The sequence below is a fragment of the Nomascus leucogenys genome, chromosome 5 (assembly GCF_006542625.1).
Source record: "Nomascus leucogenys isolate Asia chromosome 5, Asia_NLE_v1, whole genome shotgun sequence".
NCBI classification, from domain to species: Eukaryota; Metazoa; Chordata; class Mammalia; order Primates; family Hylobatidae; genus Nomascus; species Nomascus leucogenys.
The window spans coordinates 31,127,798-31,153,576 of record NC_044385.1 but is presented as its reverse complement, the minus strand read 5'-3'; the positions used below and the strand labels follow the sequence as shown (position 1 = coordinate 31,153,576).

The 25,779-nt window shown below is 34.4% G+C and overlaps 1 protein-coding gene across 1 annotated transcript in view; it reads right to left on the bottom strand.

Annotated features, from left to right (window-relative positions):
* The window catches only part of USH2A (usherin), a 795,293-nt gene that overhangs the window by 392,269 nt on the left and 377,245 nt on the right, over positions 1–25,779 (bottom strand). The window contains exon 32 of the mRNA XM_012506628.2: positions 23,681–23,842. Within this exon, the coding sequence (XP_012362082.2) occupies positions 23,681–23,842 (162 nt within the window). The remainder of the gene's footprint in view (positions 1–23,680; positions 23,843–25,779) is intronic.

Genomic DNA, 25,779 nt, shown 5'->3' with positions numbered 1-25,779 from the left:
CTGGTTCTCAGAAGAGAGAGACCATTCTGAGAGCCTTGGCTAGTTTACTCACATTTGTATTTAGAGTAAAACAAAGAAGATCTGTTTTGTTAAACCTTTAAGATATCTAAATCTACTCAGTATTCTTTTAGGACTCACCTAAGAAAGAGGGAGGCAAAGAAGAAAGCCAGTTTTCCACCACTACTTTTAACATAGTCTCATTCAGCTTTGGTACTAGCAGAATACAAAACAGTGATACAGACATAACAGCAGAGGGGTATATTACAATCGACTGGGACAGCTCTACCTAGCAAAGCAGTCCTGGTACTCACCTGACAAGGAATATCTAAGGTGGTCCCTGGTGGAAAACTATTACACCTGGCACAGCAGTGGGAGAGACTCAGGTACCTGGTGGAGCAGCAATGGAAGAATAGCAGTGCTCCTTATGCCCATACATGATGGTGTTTATCCAGAGAAGGGACATGGAGATGCCCAGTGGAGTAAATATGGCACTTAGCCAATTGGTGTCCAGCTTGATCCTAAGTGCAAATGAGAAAACCCATATGGACTCCCCAGAAATGCATGAGGATTAGTTTGCTGGAGGCAGAGATCATCTACAGCAGATGAGGGCAATGAGGCAGTGAAATACAAATATTAGAACTAATGAGACTTATTTGTACATTCAGATTAATGGGATCTAGGAAAATTCAAGATAAATCTATCTATATCTATATCTATATATCTTCCTGATCTATCTGTCATCTGTTTATCTACATCCACTTCAAGGTACAATCAACGGGTGCTCACTACATCAAAACTTGTGCTTTGGGACTCTGTATGTTTCTTAGATGGACAATGTCTTTAAAGCATGGATTTAGGAAAGGAAAGTGAAAATCAATACAGTTTGTAGGTGATAAAAGAGACAGGAGATTTGGGTCTCTTCCTCCCTTTTTTTATATAACCCCCAAACAACCTTTTCTTCTTTTCCTCTTAAAAACTTCAAAGCATACCAAAAAAAAAAAAAAAAAATCAAAAAACAAAAGACACAAAAGATAGAGTGAGATATTGTTTTTGACCTTGAGGAGAGAAAAATAGCAAAACCTCATTTGAGTAACAATATACATACACACAAACCATATTTTATAAAAATTAGGAAATACTATATAATTATATAATTATGTAGATGGAAGATAATTTATCTGAATCTAGGACTGCTTGGCTATATTTATGCACATCGAAAGTATGTGTTAACATTACATTTAGATGTAAGTCATTTAAAAACAGTACCTGGAATAGGATAGTATTATGTGTTTGTTAGCTAAAAATTAATAAAAGGGATTATGCTTTTATTTGTACAATGATTTGCATTTTCCTTTTTTTTTCAAGAAACTAGTTCTTTAAAGGTTGGGGTGCAGATGTATGTACATAGTGAAAAATTAAAACTAGTAGACTACAAAATGAAAAGCAAAAGCCTCCTCACATTCCCAACTCAGTCCTTAAAACTTTAAACACTGGGATAAGAGACTGACATAAACTGACATTGTTATATAAGTTTCACTTATAAAAGTGGTACTAGCCACATCTGAGTTTGATTAATAACCACATAATCAATTTCCTTTTTCTTCTTTGATGCACTTGCTATTGTGGAAAGCTAAGAACCATTGCAAAGGAGGCAGGCAAACTTTAAATAATATTGGATGGCATTACGGTTTAGGGGAACAAAATGAAACAAAAACATAACAAAAGAGGAGACAAAGAATTAGCAAGAGCTGAGCGCAAGTTTAGAGTTATTTGTGTAAACATGAGTGAATCACTGGAGCTTTAGGCCTCAGTTTTCTCATTTGTTAAAAAGAAAAACAGAATAGGAAGAGTATATTATTTATCATATCTATACCTACAATTGTTGTGAGGATAACAAAACAAATGGCCATACTAGCATTTTGTAAAGGAGAATGCATTATACAGGTAAGAATTAACAAGTTTAAATCATTATCAAAAATAGCAGAGGCTAACTGATCTTTTAATGTAGAAGCCATTCTCATTAATGAATGCTCATAAATACTGGGAATAATACTTTAAAATATGTACTATGTAATTATGTAAATGACAGTATACATTTTTTCAACTAAATCTAAAACATGTAGTTAAATTTTTATAAAAGGAAACATGTATTTAACTTAGCACCTTGAGGAAAAGCATTTTTGTCATTCCTTCATTTATTCATTCCATAAGTATTTGTTGGACAGCTACTTTGTGCATCTATTATGTATTTTATGTGATGAGATATAGCAGATAGCGAGATGTGTACAAGATAATTTCAGGTATCTGTTTTGAATTATACATTGCTCTGGGTTATAATTCCCAAACTTCACAGATGTCATGTTTTATCTGACATAGGTTTTTATAATATACCAATGATTTTAAGCCACTTTATATTGTTTCAGTAAATTACAATATAAAATGGTGAATGATTTTAGAAGAATATTTATGCCAAAGTACAAATTATAGTCTATCTCCTATTATGGAGACTGAGCTACTTATAAGAAGAACTAATTTAGGTAAATACTAAAGTTTCACTGATTAGTAACAAATTTCAGTGAGGATAACAACATCTAAACATGTATAGATAAAAAATTCAAGATAATATTAGCATTAATATTTTATTATTGCCCTCTGATCTCAGTTTTTCAAGCTCTTTTGTTTTTTATATTACATAGTAAATCACATATAAAAGTAAATTGTGAGAGTATTAATAAAATGTAAATTCAGAGTATTGATGGGCTCCTATGCCCATCAGACAAAGAGAAAATAAATTAATATATACACATTTAATTTGTCTTAGACTAAATATCTTTGTCTCTAAGTTTATATTTGGTCTGTAGCCTTAGCATCACTGAAATTATGATGAACTTTTCTTAGAGCTTTCACAGTAGTAATTTTACAATATTTTTATTTTCTGAATTAGTCTCTGATAGTCTCCTTAAATTTTGTGATTAATGTTTGGATAGTGTTAGTATTTTTGAGCTAATTTTATTTACAACATATCTTTTAAAGTCACATATTTATTTATGGTGATAGAGTGGAATACAACTGTCATTAAAACCACATACTATGAAAACATGTAAGGCAAGCTTCAATTTTTATAAAATGTTTTTTCAGAGGAAGTTTTCAATAGATGCTGTATTTAAGAAATGTCCACTCAAAAGTTTGTTGGAGTTCAGTTTACAGTAAAGGTATGTGCCTTTATAGAAACCATTTATTTGATTTATATTTTAAAAACCATGCTTAACTTTATAGCAATGATTCAGCTGAGGGGAAATCTCTTAAAATTATCTATATAGTCTTTTCCACATCCAGAGTTCCACCCTAATAGGATTTATGATCTGCATCCTCTTGATTTTTGCATAATAGAGCTACACAAGTGGCAGAAAGTGACTTTCTGATCTCCCTATATGAAATAGATATTTAAATATTTGCATATGTGCTAGTATATTCTAGAAGTTGCTGGGCTTGTGTATACAATAGGGAGGGAAAAATAGAGAGGGCAATACAAAAATATTATCATTGCAAAATAGCCTTTTAAAGGTGTGGTATACGAGACAAACTTTCCTGAATTCTACTGGATTTGTTTTTAAACTCGGACTATTTCTCTCCTGTTCTAGGTTTAAATGAGAGTGGAAGGTATAGTAAACATAGGGATGGAATTTTCATCCAAGCTAACAGGATGCCCTTGTTTAGGTTGTGTGCCATTTGCAGTTTTCCTCTCATAGTAAAACAAGCATTTATTTCTAAAATATGCACCAACCTTGTGGTTGTAATTACATAGAATTTATTCACATAACTGCCTTGAATATTTAAAATAATTGATCAATTTTTTTACTTTAATATAATCCAAATGCGTATTTGTAGCCATGGATGGCATCTCTCAGGGGTTTTGTGAAAATTTTGTGCTTATGAGCTTTGCAATAGTCATGTGGCCAAACAATACAGAGAAATAGGTAATAAACATTTTATCCAATGTATGTCAAGCATTGGTACACTTCTGTGATACCAACAGATTTAGGCTAGTCTTAGGTCAACTACTCTGTCTCTGAACATCCTTACTAGTCTGGCATTCTGATAAATTCTCCGCATAATGACATCTAGTTTTCATGAAAAAAATTAATTCCTTCATTCTGAAAACTGTTTATTGTTCTCCTACTATATACATATGCTGATCCATGTCTTCAGGATGAAAGATGAAAGATAAAAGTTCCTGCCCTCAAAGTACTCATGATCTAGTGAGAAAGACAATGAGGTTAATCAATAATTCTAGCAGAGTATGCTACATGATATGAGAGAGGAGTACACAAAAAGAGGAAAACTGTAAACCACATATGTCTACAGACACCAGGTCAATTCATAGTCAGATGGTTGTATTTTCCCTGCCTCATTATCGTACTCAATAAAGATGAATGAAGAAGTGAATTAATGAAAGAACCACAGACCAGCATTCTTGAAAATATTTTGTTCTTATATTCTGTAAGCTTTATCCTCTCAAAAACTTGTGTATATAAATGTTTGCTTAATTTTTACTACCTTGGTGAGTAATAGTGCATAATCATTGCAAAGCAGACCCTCTGCTATAGGCTGAATTGTGTCCTTCCAAAATTCATAAATTGACATTCTAATCTTCAGAATGTAACCATATTTGGGGATGTGGTCTTTAAAGAGGTAATTAAGTCAAAATAAGGCCATCATGATGAGCCTTAATTCAATCGGACAGGTGTCTTTATAAGAAGAGAAAATTTGGATGAACAAAGACACCAGGGTGTGCGTGTACAAAGAAAAGACCACGTGAGGACATTGCGAGAAGGTGGCCATTTGTAAGCCAAGGAGAGAGGCCTCAGAGGAAACCAAATCTATGGAAACCTTTGCCTTGGACTTTGAGCATCCAGAACTGTAAGATAATACATTCCCGTTGTTTAAGCCACTCAGCCTGTATTTTGTCATGGCAGCCCTAGCTAACTAATATACCTACCATTCCTGTGAGTGGATTAGAAGTATACATTATTATTTCGGGTCCATAGTTAATTAAAACGGGGATGATATAAGGTAATGCAACAGTAGAATCACAAAAATTCCAGTTTATGTTTCATCACTTTTCTTTACTGACTTGGAAGAAATGGCCCCTCTTTAGCAATGTTACACTCTGCAGACCTATAACTTCTACTTTTATCTCCTCAAATTTCCTAGTTCACAATATTAGACAGCGCTTATTGAAAATCAGCAGACAAGCTTTAAATTTTAAAAACTGAAGCTAACATTTGAGTAAGAGACAATTTAATTGACATGTTGTCTTCAAGAATACATTGATAATGCACTAAAGATATCAATGTTGTATTAATATTTTGAAACCACTGAATATAATTAATAATTTAATGAATTTCCCATCATTCTTTTACTTTAAACATCTGGTAGAGATTTATGATTTGGGAGTCAGAACATTGTGTAAGCACCAAAATTCTAGTCCTAGCTATGACATTAACTAACTTTATGATTTCAGGCATATCAAATAAGTTTTCAGAATCTCTATTTCTTCATTGACAAAATGGGAATAAAATTTGAACGCTTATACACATCATTGGGTAATTTAAAGATTCACAGAAGTGGTCGGGTGCAGTGGCTCATGCCTGTTATCTCAGCACTTTGGGAGGCCAAGGTGAGTGGAATACTTGAGGTCAGGAGTTCGAGACCAGCCGGGCCAACATGGTGAAACCCTGTCTCTACTAAAAGTACAAAAATTAGCCAGGTGTGGTGGTGCATGCCTGTAATAGCAGCTACTCAGGTGACTAAGGCAGGAGAGTGGCTTGAACTCAGGAGGCGGGGTTGCAGTGAGCCAAGATCATTCCACTACACTCCAGCCTGGGCGACAGAATGAGACCCTGTCTCAGTCGATCAATCAATCAATCAATCAATCAATCAATAAAAATATTCGCAGAAGCTGGAATGTGTGAAAATATTTTTGAAAGTATAAATTATCAAAGAAAATCTCAGGGAAATATTTATCTCTTCTTGAAGTGAAGAAAATCTAAGTTTTTCTATTTAAAGAAGACACTATGCTGGAAAATATATCTAAATTTGAATTGACTGCAAGTTTTAAAAATGTCTTAATTTAAAAACCACCATAAACAAAGTAAAAAAATACAAAAGACAAAGTGGAAAAAATAACTGTCATATAGAGTGCACGCAAATGGTTAGCATCCTTCATATATACTAAAACATTTACAAAATAGGAAGAAGAATATATCATTTTAAATAATGCACAAACACATTTGTGGTATTAATTTTAAAGAACTTAAAATGCACATACACAAAATGTTTTATAAAAGAATGCTGAGAAAGTAATTTGGTAATATGCTTAGTACATTATAAAGTGGTAAAAGGTTGTAAAACAGTCTAGTCCCAATTATATGTTTGTATCTGTGCTTTAATAATAAAAAAATCAGACTTTAAATGCATAAGCCAAAATATAATTAGTGATTGTGTCTGGTAGGTAAAATTGTGGACAATTTTAATTTTTCTTTATATTTTTCCAAGTTTTCTTTAATATTTAAAATTTACCATTTTGTAGTAATTTTATTTTTAAATTGTACCTAATTTTGAATGAATAATGCATTAATATATATTCATGGTGCAATAGCTAAAATGTACAGAAGACCTTACATAAAAATTAAGACTCTCTCCACCTTTGTGTCACAATTACCCAGTTTCCTCCTAGGAGCTAGCAATTATTGAATTTATATGTATGCCTCCAGATGTAGTCTATGTACATATAACCAAACAAATAAACATTAGCAGAATATAGAATATACTTTTCTGCACAAGTGCTTTACAATATACTTTGAAGATATTCTCCTATTGATAAAGATTTGCTTGTTCTATTGCGTCCACATATTTTGTGTACATATTAGTTATTAGCCATAACTTGTTTAACTAGTAGTCTAGTGATGTTCATTACATTTTTAATTATATTATGTTATGTTACATATGTGTGTGTATGGCCAGAAAAATCAATACCTTTGAAACAATCTCAAGCACAATGAAATATTTGTGATGCTAATTATTACAAATTTGGTTACTTTTATTAGTGTCATATAGCCACAAGATTTAAACAAGATAACTGAAACTGAAGATAAGACAGTGTACAAATCAGGATATATAGGGTCATTGAAGTTTACCACTGTATTTTCAGCAATTCTCTTAATGTCCAGAAAATAGTAGTTATTATATATATTGAATATGTACAAATGAATAAGATAGGGCACTTTAGCTATTTAAACTTCAGCTACAAAACCATTACCAGGGTCATGATGCATTGTTAATGGCATTAGGAGGGCCCTGCTATGATGTCCTAATACAGACAATAAAAATCAAAAGAAATGCCCATCAGAGCACTATTCATAATAGCAAAGACATGGAATCAACCTAAATGCCCATCATTGATAGAATGGATAAAGAAAATGTGATAGATAGATAGAGATATAGATATATCACAGATATATAATATATGATATATATGATATGTATCACAGATATATAATATATATGATATATATGATATATATCACAGATGTATAATATATATGATATATATGATATATATCACAGATATATAATATAGATGATATATATGATATATATCACAGATATATAATATATGATATATATCACAGATATATAATATAGATGATATATAGATATATATCACAGATATATAATATAGATGATATAGATGATATATATCACAGATATATAATATAGATGATATATATGATATATATCACAGATATATAATATAGATGATATATATGATATATATCACAGATATATTATATATGATATATATATAAATCAAAATACACTGATAAAATCAAATACACTGTTAAAGACATTTTCAATTGAAGATACTATAAAGTATTGGGGTGAGTGAAAAAAAGTTTTCTTTCCAGTTTCATGAATAAGTCATTCCTTGACTGAAAGAAGTGACCTGAGCTTTCCTAGATATTAATTTTTTTATCTACAATACAGAGATACTAGTTAGAAAAGAATGTATAAAATTATCAAAATAATTTTGTCCTTTAGGGAACCAAAGGATTTATATAGACTCTCTAAAAAACAATAAAAAAAAAAAAAACTGACAAAAGACATGAGGAAACAATACTTTGAATTTAATTTCTGCCTTTTTTTTCTTCTTGTATATCCAACACAACTGGATTCCCCTAATATCCCTCATATCTGTGTACTGGGCATTTCTCTATATCATTTACAGCTTTAGAGGTTTTAATCCCTTTCTTCCTTTATTTTGAGAGAAACTACATCCTCATAATCTGAAAATTCAGGGGCTGTTAATAATGGTATCCTCCTATAGTTTACTAAATTTCCTAAATCGGATAGAAAGACAAAGACCCTAAAGCTTATCCAGATGTGCTTTTATAATGATGTCACTAGACTTTACCCCATAATTGAGCCCCCTATAAATATATGGTTGTAGGCTTAGTATCTACAACAAGGTTAATGGAAATCTGCACCAAGGGTAAATACTTTAGCAGATTGTGTCATCAGGAAATATTTAAACACTATTTAAAAGGATTTAAAATAAGCAGATTTTATTTTAAACTGACTAATGCATACAAATACAATACAATAGAGCTGTTAACAAATAAACATAATGCGTTTCTCTCCTCTCCTCATCCTTTTGCCATCTGTATTGTTAAGTCCAATTAGCTTCTGGCATTTAGTGTTCTAACCCACTTGTCCTTATGCCCACTAAATAGAGAAAACAGCTACAGAGACTCAGTCTTCACTATGTTGAAGCAATGCTATGTTCCAACCATGTGTTTTCTAAAGCACTGATTGTCTCATGGTATTTCTGAAAATCCTTCAATGGTTCTCTCTTGCCTCAGAACACAGTTCAAATATCTCAACAGAACTTAGCAACTTTGATAATCTGAATCTCATCTTGCTTCTCACTATTGATTATTTACCCAGAGTGTACAGTCATATTAAACTGTTCCCTCTTTAATTTTTGTGAAATGTGCATTAATAGTTCTGTGTCTATTGACTATGCAACCATGGTCCTTATGTTTGCCTGTTCCTCAATTCTTAAACTCGACTCTAAAGCCTGTGAAAATTCACTTCCTCTGTGACACTTTATCTTCCACACTGGGTTGAACCCTTCTCTGTTTGTTGTCACACATGTTACAGAATTTAACACAGATTGGACAGCATTCTATTTAGTTTTATGTATTTCTGTCTAAGCAATTGAACTGGGAATGATTCGAGGAAGAATGACAGTATCTTAGTTATATACATAACTTCCAACCTCTGATGTACATAGTACCTGCTCAACAAATATTTCCTGAGTTAAATTGAACATGAAGTTTAGAGACATGCTTTTTTTTGCACGCAGAGGATGTTTTGCATTAAGAATATTTATGATGATATAACAATAATTTCATTATTTCTGCAACTAATAGCATGGGTTGTTAATTATTTACCATTTTTAGAAGAGTTATGGGACCTATGCTAATCTTTTTATATGCATTATCACATTTAATTGTTATACTAAATCCCTAAAGTAGGTACTGTTGTTACCATTCTACCAGGAAACCAAGGCTTAGCAAGGTCACAGGGTGAGTAAGAGCCATGCTTGAGTGATTCTGCCTCTGAACCTGTGGTAGGATGAATTCTAAAAATGACTCCCAGTGACACTCACCTGTATACAATTTTCCCCCTTTGAGTGTCGGTGGAATCTGTGAATTTGATTAGATATCACACTTATGATTATCTTACCTTATATGGAGAAAAGGAAATGAATCCTAGTGGGCACAAACTAATTATGAGCAATTTAAAGCAGAGTGTTTTCTCCAGCTGGAGGCAGAAGTCAGAGAGATTTGAAGCATGAGGGGGATTGGATATCCTGGAGGTTCCCCATCACTGAGATGGAGCGAGCCACGTGAAAGGACCTGAGGTGGCCCCTAGAAGCTGACAGCAGCTCATGACTGACAGCCAACATGGAAACAGGGACCTTGGCCTTAGCACTGCAAGAAACTGAATTCAGCCAGCAACCTGAATGAGTCTAGAAGTGAATTATTTCCCAGAGCCTTCAGATGAGAGCCCAAACTGTCCCAACTCTTGATTTTGGCCTTGTAAAGCCCTAAGTAGGAACCCAATTAAATCCATCCACATTTCTGATTTACAGAACTTTGAGTTAGTACGAAGTATTGCTTTAATACCTTCACTCCCTGGCCTGGCCCATAACAATCTGCCATGATGATCTCTCAATCCTCTTCCTCATCTGCTGCAGCAATGGAAATAACTCCAGAACTCCCTTGGAAGTCATGTGTTAAATAAGACAGAATCTGCATCTGCCTGCATTCCTGAATGACTGTGCAGAAAAAGGAAACTCTGTGGACCAAACTTTGTATGCACTCAATGCTAAGTGAACAAGAAATAAACTTTTATTGTGTTTTCACTATTTAAAACTATCATCTCTCTGTATGTATATGTGTGTATGCTTATAACATCTAGGTTATTCTAACTAATATAGAGAAGGTTTTATAAGATCTGAGAACTCAAGGAAGACAATAATTCAGCCATGTAAGGAACTGGGGAAAGTAAATTCCAGTCAGAGTGAACAGAAAGTTCAAAAGTCTGCATGTAGGAAAACGCATGTGACATTTCACAAAACAAACCAACAGAAATAGAAAACCAATGTAGTGTTGTAGAAATAAATGAGAATAAAAGAATGATATAAGGCTAAGAAAGTAGATAGGAGCCAGGTGATAAGTGTAATAGGGCAACAGGAGTTTGGATTTTAAGACTGGATGTGCAGATCTCTTGAGCTCAGGAGTTCAAGACCAGCCTGGGCAACATGGTGAAACCTCACCTCTACAAACATTAGCCAGGTGTAGTGGCATGCACCTGTGGCCCCAGCTACTCAAGAGGCAAGAGGATCATTTGAGCCCAAGAGGTCGAGGCTGCAGTGAGCTGTGAACGCGCCACTGCACTCCATCCAGCCTCGGTGACACAGGAAGACCCTGTCTTAAAACAAGAACAGCAAAAAAGTTTGGATGTGAAGGATGAAGGAGGAATAATCAAAGATTAATTCTGGGTTTTTGTTTGGGAAAAAGAATGAATAGTGTTACTTTTCCCTAAGATAAAAAACTCAGAAAAAAGAGCACATTGGTAGGATGTGGCAGATAAAGTAAATTCAGTTTTAAGGAGTTGGAGTAAAAACACTTGTAGCAGGAGTGCCCAATATGCAGTGAGAAAAATGTTTGTGGCTTAGGAAAAATGTCTGAAGACAAGGACTACTGAGTCATCAAAGGGAGATTGTGTGGAATGTTCCAAGAGGAATCCTGGGGGAAACCAACATTTGTGAGTGGAAGAAAACGAGGAAGAGATCACACGAGAGCTTGAACAGTAACAGAGAAAATTGAGAAGGTGAGGCATCACAGACACCAAGAGAAGAATGTTCTGAGATGGAGGAGTCATCAACAAAACATCATGAATTATACAACCTCCACTCTGTCCCTGAATTGGAGACTACCAGAACATTGACAACCTAGGTGAGAACAGTTTCAATTGAGTGGCAAAGTAGTTGTGGAGTCAATGGAGGTGTAGTGGGTTGAATTTTGTCTTCCCAAAAGGTATCTCCATGTCTTAACTCCCTGTACATGTGAATGTCACCTTAATTGAAAATAAGGTATTTGCAGATGTCATGAAGTTAAGTTGAGGTCATACTGAAAGACGGTCAGCCCCAAATTGAATATGACTGTTATCCTTAGAGGAGGAGAGAACTTTAGAAGAAGGGAAAACACTATGTGATGATACAAGCAGAGATTGGGGTGATGCAACTGCAAGCCACTGACTGCCAGAATACCACTGACTGACAGAAACCTGCCAGAAACCACTGTCAGAATACCACTGACTGCCAGAAACCACTGGAGGGCGGGATAGGCAAGGAAGGATTCTCCCCTAGTTTTCAGAGAGACCATGGGCCTACCAACACCTTCATTTCAAACTTCTAGCCTCTCAGACTTCGAGAGAATACATTTCTATTGTGTTAAGGCATCCCATTTTGGGTATTGTATTAAGCAGCACTAGGAAACTAATCACTCCTATAAAGAATCAAAGAAAGCAAGCCAGGGAAGTAAGAGATGTGATTGTGAAGATGCAAAAAGTAAGGCTGGGAGCATTCCAGATAGAATTGATTATCACCTTTTCGAAATACTTTTTATTACTGTCATGGGCCATATCCATCTTAAAACTGATTGTGAACAGATACCTTAAATTCTCTAATATGTTTTAGGTATTTCATGAAAGTTTTAGAATGTTATTAATCACAGCATCAAATGCACAGCACTAGAGTTACAGGTTGAATTGTGTTCTCCCCCAAATTCGTATGTTGAAGTCCTAGCCCCTAGAACTGCAGTTGTAATTAGTTCAGAAGAGGTCAACAAGGTGAGCCCAAATCCAAGATGACTGGTGTCCTTATAAAAAGGAGAAATTTGTACACAGATAAGCACACAGGGAAAACATTATGTGAAGATGAAGGCAGAGATTGGGATGATTCATATACAATCAAGAAATGCCAAATATCGCCAGCAAACAACCAAAACGAGGAGAGAGGGATGAAACAGATTCTTCCTCATAGCCTTCAGAAGAAACCAGTCTTGCCAACATCTTGATCTGGGACTCCTTGTCTCTAGAAGTGTGAGACAGTCAATTTCTGTTGTTTAAGCCATCTAGTTTGTGTTACTTTGTTACAATAGTCTTAGCAAGCTAAAACACATAATTGAACAATAAATATTTGTATATATTTGCTATATATTGGATGATTAAATGAAAAATCCTAAGCTACAGGAATAGCCTACCTCAATAAAATTGTTTACCAAGTTTAGCATGTTAATTACATCCAAATTACACATTGGTATTTATTGTTATTTTCTCAAGAATATTAATTTACTGAGTCTCAGTGTTTTTTCAACCTAATTCATTCCAACTCAATTCAGTGAGTTTGTTGGATGCCAGTTGGGTCCTTATTCCTATGTGAGATATTACAGAAATTTTGAAAATAAATAATGGCATAGTAACTCTACCCAATGCACTTACATTCTTATTTTTAATCAAGATTTACTCCTTTTAAAATGAGTCAATATTGCAAGATAGAATGTGTCCAAATGACAAATGTGTAGGAATTTGATATGGAAGAGTCTATGAATCAAATGAAGATGTGGGAATTGAGGTAGATCATCAAATATACATAACGTTTTGATGGTGGTAGATAGTGCTAGAGGTCATCTATGGTATTGGCTAGAAGGAAATTAGTAAGACGATCAACCTGATTAAATATAAGGTGAAGACTAGGAAAAACTAGAGATAAGTATTAATGGTTAAGTGTAGTCAGGTTCCTGAAATGTCTTCCCTTTCTATCAATTTTATCACATATATTAAAACTGGGAATAGCATTACAAAAAGAATCTGATTTTTAATATCCAAACTGTAGAGAATTTAAAAGATTGAAAGACTCTGAAGGAAAAGAGAAAAAAAGCAATACCAGACTCCCATTATTAAGAGATAATCACTATTAGTATTTTGGTATATATCTGTATGGGGACATACCTATATGTGTATATGTACACATCCATGTATATGTATCTATGTATATACACATATATTTTAACGAATTAGACTCAAATATGTGTAAAATATTTGTTATTATCTTTCCAAATTAAATATTTTTCTACAGCATCATAAACTTTATGGTCACACAATATTACACTGTTGGAAACTCAGAATGGTTTATATGGTTTGTTCGTTTGTTGCTAGTGTACACAGGTCAGTGACTTCATGTGCTAAATTCTAATTTCACAGATGAAGCATTTCTATAATTATTTTCTAGATCTGGACTTGGAGAAAGAGGTAGATGTTTCAGTTTGCAAATTTTCCAATGGCTTTCTGGAAGACAGGAATTTAACAACTAATGACATCTTAGCAACTGCCTGTAGATCAGAGGGTTCTGAATGTAGGTACAGGAACACAAAAAAATTGTTGCACTGATTTATTCTCCCTCCTACATCTCTAAAAAAAGACAGTGACAAAAGAGAACATATAAGGAAACTACGAAAATTTCATAGAAACTGGAATTAAAAAATAAAAATATAACTTTTGTTTTTCAACATAAGCTCAATCAAGGTCAAGACATTTTTGTAAGTGATGATACCAGCCACTTAGTCCATCTCTGAATAACTGTTCTGGGAATTTAACCTCAATGCAGTCTTTTTTACATTATTAACTGAAGAAAAATGGGGGTGCTCTTTAAAGATTTTTTTAAGATTAAGAAACGAAAAGAAGTCAGAAGGAACCAAATCAGAACTGTAAGATCCTAATGATTTTCCGTGAAAACTGTCATACAATTTCTCATGTTCAATGAGAGGAATGAGCAGGGGCATCATCATGGTGAAGAAGGACTCTAGTGAAGCTGTCCTGGGCATTTTAATGCTAAAGCTTTGGCTAACATTCTCAAAACACTGTCATCATTAGCAGATGTTATTGTTTTTAGGTACTCCAGAAAACCAAAAAGCAAAATGCCTCAAGCATCCCCAAAAATCTTTTGCCATGACCTTTGCTCTTGACTGGTCCACTTTTGCTTTGAGTGAACCACTTCCACCTCTTAGTAGTCATTGCTTTGATTGTTCTTTGTTTTCAGGATTGTACTGGTAAAGTCATATTTCAACTCCTATTACAATTATTTGATAAAATGTTTCAGGATATTGATTCCACCTGTTTAAAATTTCCATTGACAGCTCTACTCTTGTCTGTAGCTGATCTGGGTGCAACAGTTTTGACACCCACTAAGTAGAAAGTTCACTCAACTTTTTTTTAACTTTTATTTTAAGTTTAAGGGTGCAAGTGCAGGCTTGTTACATAGGTAACCTTGTGTCATGGGGGTTTATTTTACAGATTATTTCATCCCACAGGTATTAAGTCTAGTACCCATTAGTTTTTTTTTTCCTGCTCCTCTCCTTCCTGCTACCCTCCACCCTCTGAAAAGCCCCAGTATGTGTAGTTCCCCTCTATGTGTCCATGAGTCTCATCATTTAGCTCCCACTTATAAGTGAGAACATGTGGTATTTGGTTTTCTGTTCCTGTGTTAGCTTTCTAAGGTTAATGTCCTCAACTTTAATTTTTCAGTCAGAATTGTACAAAGTGAACCAATTGAGATGTGTATGATGTTGGTTGTTTGTTAATTGTTGGTCTTCTTCAATTAGGAAATAGATAAAATGAATATTTTCCCCTACAAATTGATGTGGATGGTCTGCCACTGCAGGTTTCATCTTTAATACTGTCTTGTTCCTTGTCCTTTAAGGAAAATGAGCTATCCACTTGTAAACTGCCGATCTCTTTGGGGCATTGTCCTCATAAACTTTTTGTAAAACATCAATGATTTCACTATTCTTCTATGCAAGCTTCACCAGAAATTTGACATTTGTCCTTGCTTCAGTTTTACTGAATTCATGTTGCCCTGGTAGGCTCATTTCAGACTGATGTCTTATCTTTCTTACCACCTCAAACTAGATCCTGTTCAGGCATGTTATAACAAGTTAGTATGAGTTTATTTTGGTGGAAAAAATGTAAATCCTTGCATTTTTCACAATATGCATTTTCCATAAGCTTTTAGAAGACCCCCCTCCACTTTCTTATTCTATTTATATTAAGTACAAAATTAGCAAAGTCAGTTTATGGTGTCAACGCTCAGGAAAGCAATCAGCTGAATCAAGATTTGAGGCCACAAAATCAGGAGCTTTACAGGGTGCTGACAATGTTCTGTTTCTTGTTTTGGGTACAGATTCCATAGATGTGTTTCATTTGTAAATATCCATCAAGCTGTACCCTTAAGATGTGTCCACTTTTCTGTATTAATTTATAACGCAATTTAAGCACTTTAAAAAATACATAAAAAAATAGCAACTCTCAAAATGCTGAAAATAACAGGACATCTCTATTTGTAACACTTTTAACTGAAGGACACATTCCATTATCTTTCCAGCATTTAACTCCATTGCTTTTCTAACTGAATATTATTCTGATGACTCTTCTAAAATGCCTTTAAGCATAGAATCTTTCCCGATCATTTATGAACATAATATTCCTTAATTAGGTTAACAGATCATATAATATTTAGGTATGGGTCTTAAAATGTAAATTTAAACATATTTTATTTCTTCACATACGGGTGCATTATAGAAGCACCTTAATGGAAGAATGACACTTAGATTGTATTGTCTACAATTAACCACAACTGATATTCAAACATTCTGTACAAGTTATTTCATTTGACCCTTTGTTGCTCGATGAATAAGACTCTTGAGAGTATAGCATCCACTGTTCATTAACCCAAGGATCTGGTATATAGAACAACCTTGAACAACTATTCTGGTGTCTCTGGTCACAGAGTTAGTAGCTTAGTAATTTGGCTTTGAAGGCTGTAGCTTATTGCATAGCTTGACTTTTGTTCCTTCATGTCCTTAAAGTTTCTCAGACTTTGTACAATTTAATACTATATGACTGTGACATCAAAGGGAAACATGGTATGATCTCATTTGTAATAGAGCGGCATGGTGACTCATGGATGAGACCGTCATCTTACCTGGAAATCCTCACACGCTCTGCTTTATTAATATTAGAGCTTGTAACAGAACACAGGCGTGTTAACAGCATTCCTTTAGGTAATAGTATTTTTGTGTAAGAGGAGTTATTTCAATTTACTGCAATGCAATATTTAAATATGCAAAATAAAGAAAATATCTAGGTTAAAGTAAAATTCTATTTTGCTAAGAAAAGACCTTTTGTAAGCCATTGGTGTGAATGAGTATAATTTAGCTCAAATTTGTAGAGTGCTGATAAGGTTCCTTGTAACGCTTGCATAGAAGTGCCTAACCTTTAAAGGTGTTTTTATTGTGCCATAAGCAATACAGCTTCTTCATCAATAAATTTCTCATCGTAAGACTTAAGTGTTTGGAAAGTTTAAGATGAGCGTTTCTATTTTGCTATTTATACATAGTTCTCTTTGACCTTGGCAAATAAGACCAAAAAAAAAGTTTTAGCACTTTTAGTTGGTTAGACATAAATAATTATTGCCTATATGATTTTACCAGAATTCATCCACTTTTCCTCCCTCTTTCCCCCTGCCCACATCTGCCTTTCTACCCTCTCTCTATTTTTCTGTCTCTCAATTACATACACACACACACACACACACACACGCACACACACACTTATTACATTGCTATTATCTATATCTCACTGCCTCAGTCTTAGTGATAGAAATCCATGTCCTGATGGAACAGCAGTCGGAAGATGCTATCTATGGTTCTAGATATCAGTCACTCTTATTTAACTATAAGATGACTATGTAGATTTATCAGATGATACATTTAAAAATACACATGTGTTATGGCTTGGTGTGAGATAGTTGTTATTTTTCTATAATGTCCCTATTAACCTTTCCTCCTTTGGAGTTCTAGTCATTATCCACAGCAATGGCTTAGGTTGGCTTAACCAAAAGCAATTCAGATAGTCTTTTCTAACTAGGAAGCACAACTCGCATAAACCCCCTTGCCGGGTTTGGTGGAGACTTGTCCTGATTAGCACCATCGTGCTATTTTTGTTTCTAAAAAGTTTGTAGGCTTTTCGGAAACATCTTATAAACTTCTTAAAAACGGCCAGTTTCTGGTAGGGTGCTCGTTTAAAATAAGAATAATCTGTGGCTACAGTCTGGATAGTCATCATCAATCAGATGCTATCCAGCCTGAACTTTGAAACAATCCTGTTACGTTGAACAGTCTCAAGAAGGATTTCTTTTGTCTACTTGTTTGGGAATGTACTGTATACACACATCTTAAGTGGCCGGCAATAGCTCTGCTAGTGATATCAGTATAGGTCCTTCAATCTTTCGATTATGTTTTTAATCATAAGCTTTAAAGTACAATTGTTTTCACCTCAAAATTCTTAAAAATCTGTTATGGGACAGAAATAAGAGATTAATGGAGATCTTGCAAAAAAAGATAAATGGCACCACCAGAATATCACAAAACTGGGAAAAAAATTAATTGAACTTATACTTTTGATAAATATTTATTTTTTGCAGAAGAAAAATGCATACTAGTTTAAGCTGTCATTATACTAACCTACATCCTATTTTTCATATTATTAGTAGTACATAATGTGGTAGTTTATATTCAAAAATAAAACTAGAATGTATATACCTCATGTATTTATCCAGAAATACACCAAGGTTACTATGGTTATGAAAAATCCATTACCTTTGAATACAGAATGAAAAAGTTTGACTTAAAGTGTGTGCTATTTATTATAGCAAACATCAACAGCCTTCGGGAGGTTCTCTAACTGGATTCATTTTTCAGTGTCAGAACTGACCCACCATACTACTAGCTTATGGCCTATGCAAGGTAAAATTTTGAACTGTATGCATTTTAAAATATATTTTGTACTAACTCAAGGTGCAGCAATGCCTTTGACTTTTAATGCTTCATATTTAAGAAAAAGAAGAAAAAAAATCCAAGCCACCTGGATGCTAAGTGGCTTCTGAATTGAAATGCATTTACTTTGCATGTCCCCATCATGGCAGCAAGATCCACTGGCAAACGCTAAGGGAAGAATGTCGATTCAATATGGAAGCCTAAAAGGAAACTACAAGTAAATGAAGTAGGAGTGAGAAAAACACTGTTGACACTTTTTGAATATTTAGGAGGGGACATTAAACCAAGTTAGTAGAGAAGTTTCTGATATTGTAGAAGGTAAAACATTTTAAACAGTGTGGGTGATTGTAACCAGAAAAAACAGGGTAGCTTGTGGAGAAGTCTCAAAATTATTCTTTACTCCAATTAAATTTTTGCTCACCAAGAATGTGATCAGATGAATGAAAAGAAAATATAAAAGGTTAATAATTATTCAGAAAAGTATTCACTATAACTAGTACTTTAAAATGCAAATTAAAATAACTTTTTTTTTGGTAAAATAATCAAATATTTAAGAATATAAAATTCACTGCTGACAACTTTCCTGGAATAATGTGACAAACTATATCAAATATTCTGTAAATGTTCATTACCTTTGATTTGGCTATTCTTCTAGGAACCTAGCAAATAAAGATTTATGTATAAGAATATCTATGTCAAGATATTTAAAATAGAGATAGATTAGATACTATTGCTCGAATGGTTAAGTGCATTAATAAATATCCATTATATGCTATATGAGATGGAATATAATGTTATTCAAAACATTTCAAAATATTTTTAGAAAAATGTTTAATGATAGGATATAGTCATCATATAATAAAGGAATATGTAAATATTCAATATCGTACATAGGTTATAACTCAATTTTGTTAACATGAATAAAGTAGTAGAAGGAATTCCAGCAAATATGAGTTTCTATATGACAGGATTCTCAGGTATTACTTGTCTGCATGTTTTAAATTATTTTCTGTAAGAATATATAACTTTTATAATTAAAGATATTATCAATTATTTTCCCTATCTAGTAAACTCTGTCTTCCATTTCTCAGTTTCTCTATGAAGAAACATTTCAGCTCTATACAGATTCACATTAGTGGCCCTAAACTGACACTATTATTGAAATCACCAGACATCATGAATAGAAGTTCTACCCACAAACCACTCAGTGTGGAAGAGATACTATGTCACAAATATCCTGACACAAAGACAAACAGTAAGTACCAATAGCATTGTAGATAGATACATGTTATGGTGTAGACTTAAAGTGCCCATAGAAGGTAAAGCCCATCCCAGTGGCTGGATCAGTTTCTCCCCAGCCTTCTCCCTTGCTGACTTCAGACAGACAGAGTCCCTCTCCTATTTAGTCTTCTCTGAGAGTCTCTGTAGATAGCTAAACTTTAAAAATATAAATGACCTGAACTTAGTCCATATCACAGATATAAAATCTGTGGTCGTAAGAGTGAGAACCTCATCCAATAGGACTGGCATCCTCAGAGGAAGAGGAAAAAATACCAGGGATGAAGTCACCTGAAAGAAAGGTCATGTGCACCCACTGTGAGGAGGCCACTATCTGCAAGCCACGGAGAGAGACTCAGGATAAATCAAGCTTGCTTACGTCTTGGTCTCGGACTTTCAGCCTCCAGACTGTGAGAAATACGTTTCTATTAAAGTCACCCAGTTTTGTTATTTTGACATGACAGCCCCAGCAGACTAATACAGGTGTTCTGGGGTCTTTCTTTTAGAGTTGTGGCAAGGAAAAATAAAATATGAGCAACAAGCAGAATATATAGAAATTAAAAGCAGAAGATTTGCGGCCAGACAGATCTACATTTGAATTAGTTCCTCTGATTACTGACTAGAGTTTCTTAACCTGTCTAGGTCTCAGTTTTTCTAGCTATAAAGTTAGAATAATCATGTACATCTTTAAACCCCATATTAACTTTCTCAGTTTATTTCCCCTCTTTGACCAGCATTGCAGTCCCAATATGCTTCATATCCTAAACTATTTGGGGATGAAAGCAACAAGGAACATAGTTGCTTATGAAATGCCAAGAATGCTACTGCAGAAAAAAAATGCTATGGGTAGTATTGGAGATATATTCTTTAAAATATTACATAAAGATTGAAAACCATTGAAGAATCAATCTATTACCACTGTAGCAAGAAAACATGGATGTAGGCACTTTAAAAATATTTCACTTTCTTTATATTTGGGGCTTCTATTGTAATAATACACTATGGTGCCATTTACCACAATCTTTCATCAGGGCCTATATTCACATGATGTTCTTGATAATTCAAACAAACAAAATACAGAATTCAGTGTCATTTTGCAGGTGGTATTAGAAATTGATGTGAATTCTTGCTCCTCTCCCTACACTGCCCTTTTTCTGGTTTTGTCCAGTGTAACCTCATATGGAGTTCTGTACATTTTGGAAAGAGTCAAGACCCACAGTTTGAGACCTGCCATCAGCTGCACCACTTGCCTGTGGACACATTCAGCTTTCGTTTCGGCACATGGAAGGGATCTTAGTTTCTCTTACTCTGGCTGTATCTTTTCCATTTTTCTCTCTTCTCTACTGCCTTATTCCTACCCTAATCCTATCCTCCATCAGTTCCCCTTTGCTATCTTCTTTTTTTTATTCCCAGGAATCATCTGACTTCATTCTTTCACTCCTTTAACACTTTTTATTTCATTCCCACTCTGTGATAGGTCCAAGAGATGCAGTAATGAAAAAAAAAAACAAATATAGTTGTGTCCTTAATGATCATTATGGTTCAGCAGGGCAAACCAATGAGCAAACAAACAGTCTTATTCAAGATGACACAAACAAAAAGCAGCGATGTAATATAAAGGTAATCAGTAAGCATACAGGGGCATACCTGTGTCACACGTGGGGAGCAAAAGGATTCTGAGAGGACATGTCTATTCTGGTTCTAAAAGTTATGATATCCCATTGTATGCAATGTTACCTCTTGGTCAGAGAAGTGCTTTGTATGTTAATTATTAACATATTACATCAAAGATGTAATATATGTGAAAATGTAATATATGTAAAGGTTCAAAGATGTAACATATGTAAAGTTCCTTCCATGGTGTGATTTAATTTTTTCTGAATTAACTTCCGTGGTTTATAACTTTTAGTTAAAATCATGCCATAAGATACTGTTGGAGTAAGATTAACCTGTTCAGTTTTTGCAATGAACTCTGTGTTGTACAGGAGATAACAATTATAACTTCTCTTTACTAATTGCTAACGACATGTTATATATTTTATATATAGTTCTAATTCTCTTTAAAATACTGAAAAATGTAATTAACACCATTTTACAAATTCAGAAACTAAGACAAGTTAAAACAGTTGTGTTTAAGACCGCATTCTTCAACACAGCCAGAATGCTTGGGTTAGTATCAAAGCCTCCGACTCAAGCTGTGTGACCTTGGGTTACTTAATCCTTCTTTGCCTCAGTTTCTTCACTTGTAAAATTGGGGTGTAAAATAATACCTATGTTGTGGAATAAATATTATGGAATTCTATCCAATTATGAATAATAAAATATAAAAGTAATTGTTCTTGTCCTTTTAAGATTCTCAGACTAGAGGGGGGCCAAAAAAATGTAAACCTGAGAATGCAACTGGATGAATATACAGCTCTGTCCACCCGACTTGCTCCAGCATCTACATGTGCCCCCATGAAGTTGTGAGCACCAAGAGAAGAGGGACAGTGTCTGGCCAGTTCCCTATTACAACCTTAGTACCTGGCATTAATGTGAGTGAGTGAATACATAAATAATTCATCCTACCTCTGATTCTAACTTGTTACGACCTTTATGAAGAAGTTAATATCTCTAGGCCTTGGTTTTTTCATCAATCAACATTTGATTAATAATGTCTCACACGAGAGTCACATACGGTATATAAAATAATATGAAATATAAAACCACTATAAGTATAATACAAATATAAACACAGTACAGGCAGCATACATAATGCAAGTCTTGTGTATTTAGAAAGTTTTTCAACAATTTACTTCATTTTATTGCAGTATCATCACACTTTATAATATGATATGAGTAGATATACCATGTTTCCTCTCAGATCTAAAATTCAAACCACACTGAGTCACACTTCTGAGTCTTAAGACTATTACACATTAGTGAGGATTTTAAAGTATTCGGTTGGTGCAAAAGTAATTGCAGTTTTTGCCATTACTTTCAATGGCAAAAACCGCAATTATTTTTGCACCACCCTAATAGCTCATGTGAGAGAGGAATTTATTTGATGATGTCATTGATCCAACTGGACACTGTGAGCCTGACTGGGAAAACACTGGCTCCCAATTTCAATCCTGTGTGGTCTGCTGAAGTCAGAGAAGTCATGTGGTGAGCTCTTTGTGCTTAGCACATTTGTACATTTCCAGGCCTTCTCTGCATCTGAGCAAAGGTAATTGCTAGAAGGATTTAGGTAAGGAGTGCTGGGATCTATAGAAGAGAACACGCAGTAGGACAGCCCTGGGTGGAGGGAGGTAACATGAGCACTTTTCCATTTTTTTTAGCTTCAGTTTCACCATAAATCTAATATGACCTTCAAGATCATACAATTGGAGTGATTAACAGGAGATAAAAATAAGCAACCCAATTTCAAAAACACATTTCCAGATAACTATAGACTCTATCTGGTGTGTGTGTGTGTGTGTGTGTGTGTGTGTGTGTGTGTGTGTGTGTGTGCAGTCATTCCTCAATGTCAGTGAGAGATTGGTTGGTTCCAGGACCTTCTACTGATACCAAAATTCATGGATGCTCAAGTCCCTGTTACAAAGTGATGTATTATTTGCATATAGGCTATCCACATCCTCCTGTATACTTTAAATCATCTCCAGATTCCTTAGAATACCTAATACAATGTAAATGCTATGTAAATAGTTGTTATACTATGTTTTTAGAATTTATATTATTTTTAATTGTTGTGTCGTTATTCTTTTCACATATTTTCTAAGCATTCTTGATTAAATTTGCAGATATGGAACCCCCGGATATCAAGAGCCAACTATATGTATGTTTATATTTGAATATAGACTATAACAATTCACTGATAACTCTAGAGGTCTTACCTGTGACTGTGTAGTTCTCCTCATTGCCTGAATAGATCAGCCTCCCATCCATGTATAAACAGTACTGAGTTATAATACCATTCGCCTTTTTGGGTGGGTTCCAGGAGAGCAGCAAAGAATTGGGAAGGGATTTGGCTACTGGTGGCTGAACCTCTTGTGGGGCTGTGGAAGAAAAGATTTATAGAGTCCAATTTTAGTTTACTTTTCTAATTCAAACTTTTCAGACCCAAACCAATAAATCATGGAATAAACCTGAAATCCCATGCATGGAAATATTCCCAATTCGTGGGCAGCTTGTCAGTAATTGCTTTAGGAACAGTGTTAAATAAGTGTCCCATATTTATGAGAATTTGTATCAATGATGGATGAGGAGTACTTACACTAGTTCACTTGACTGATGCTTGTCTTACTCCATCAAAAGTACTATTAACCCATACTCTCTATGTGGGACTGTACCTATTAAAGCAAATCAAGCAGATAGAGTCCTCTAGCCTCAAGGAGCTTGTGATCTAAGATGAGTAATGCTGGTGAATGTGGTTCATAATATAAATTTTTAAAAACCTATATGTAATGATAAGAATGGCCAGAGCTTGCATAATCAATTTAGTCGATTATATATGAAAATTTTCATGCATATTTTTTAAAAAAAGAGCTGTTTATTTTATATAGTTGTCAATAAATTGGGGGTCCTAAGAACTAAAAGTTTTAAAAAAATTTTCCTAAACTCCTCTATCATTTAGTAAATTCAGAATTACTTCATGGATATTTAGAAGTTTGGGAATGTCTTTAAAAATAAAAAGGAAATATAAACTAAACAAGAACAGGGATCTTTCTGGGGCATAGCTTGAAATTGGTATGAAGGATACCAGGTAAACCCTGGACAAAGGATTTAGTGGATATAGAGAAAATAATGCAACATAGGGCCATTTGTCCCATATTGAGGCTGGTCAAAGTCCTTGTAAGAGGGGATGATAATCCTGTCCTCAGCAGATGCAATGATACAACAAAAACAGTGCTAGTTCCAGTAGACCAGATGGAGAAAATGCTGAGGCTGGGTCACTGACAGCATAGTTCAGGTGAGGGGACTCTGATTGGTTTAGGTAAAAAATACAGCATATAAAGGGTCACAAGAAGGATTTTACAAAGTCCTTTATCCTGTCCTGGTTTCGTCCTATGGGTCCATGTCTTCCTTTCTGTTACATATCTTCAGTGCAAGTGGTACTTGGTAAAGGGTTTAAAAGAGGAAGGGGGGAATATGTAGATACTGGGAAAGAGAGAGAGAGAAAGACTGGCTGATTCTTTTTCCCTAAAGATCAAGCTTTTAAATCTCCTGAAGAACTTTTCAACTAGTCAGTATAAGAAATGTACAATTTCTCTTATCCAGAATAGAGAAATATGAAGTAACAATGTTTCAAATGTTTTGAGAGCTGTTATTTCTTGAAGTGATGCATTCTGATGCTTGAGCAAAGCTTTCACTTTGGCGTGCTAAAATATTTTCTCTTTCTCACTGCCTTCTTAACATATGCTTTCTGAAACCTTAATTTATGCCAACAGTTCGTAAGTTCCAAGTACAACAGAAGTGAGACTTAAGTCGGAAGGAACTAAGCAATGATTAATAATGCCTCAATTGGCATGTGGAGGTTTCATCATACTGAAATAATTGTTGCCTGTGCTGCTGTTTAGCAGTTAAAAAAGACCATGGAAATCAACCGTTTGATTCTCAATTTCATACTGTGCCATACAATCAATTCTTTTTAGTCAGACTGTCTCTAGATTTACTTCTGAGCCATAGTAAAATGAGGAAGCTTTCATTAATCTTTCAGATGCTTCATATTAATGACAAGGCTCTTGCATGAACAATGTAACAGCAATTAAAAAGCCCATTAATCTGCATTACAGCTATTAAAGATGCATGTCATTAAAGGGTATGGAGTTTGATTCATTTTCGCACCCCCCCAAAAAATGGAGCAATTATGGCCTGGCAATGCACTTTGTCATCAAATTAGGTTGGGGTTTTCCAGCAAATGGCCTTGCAGCATTTAGCTCTTCTCCTATTTTATTATTCATGACTGAAATGTGGAAGTCAAGACCTTTGAAAT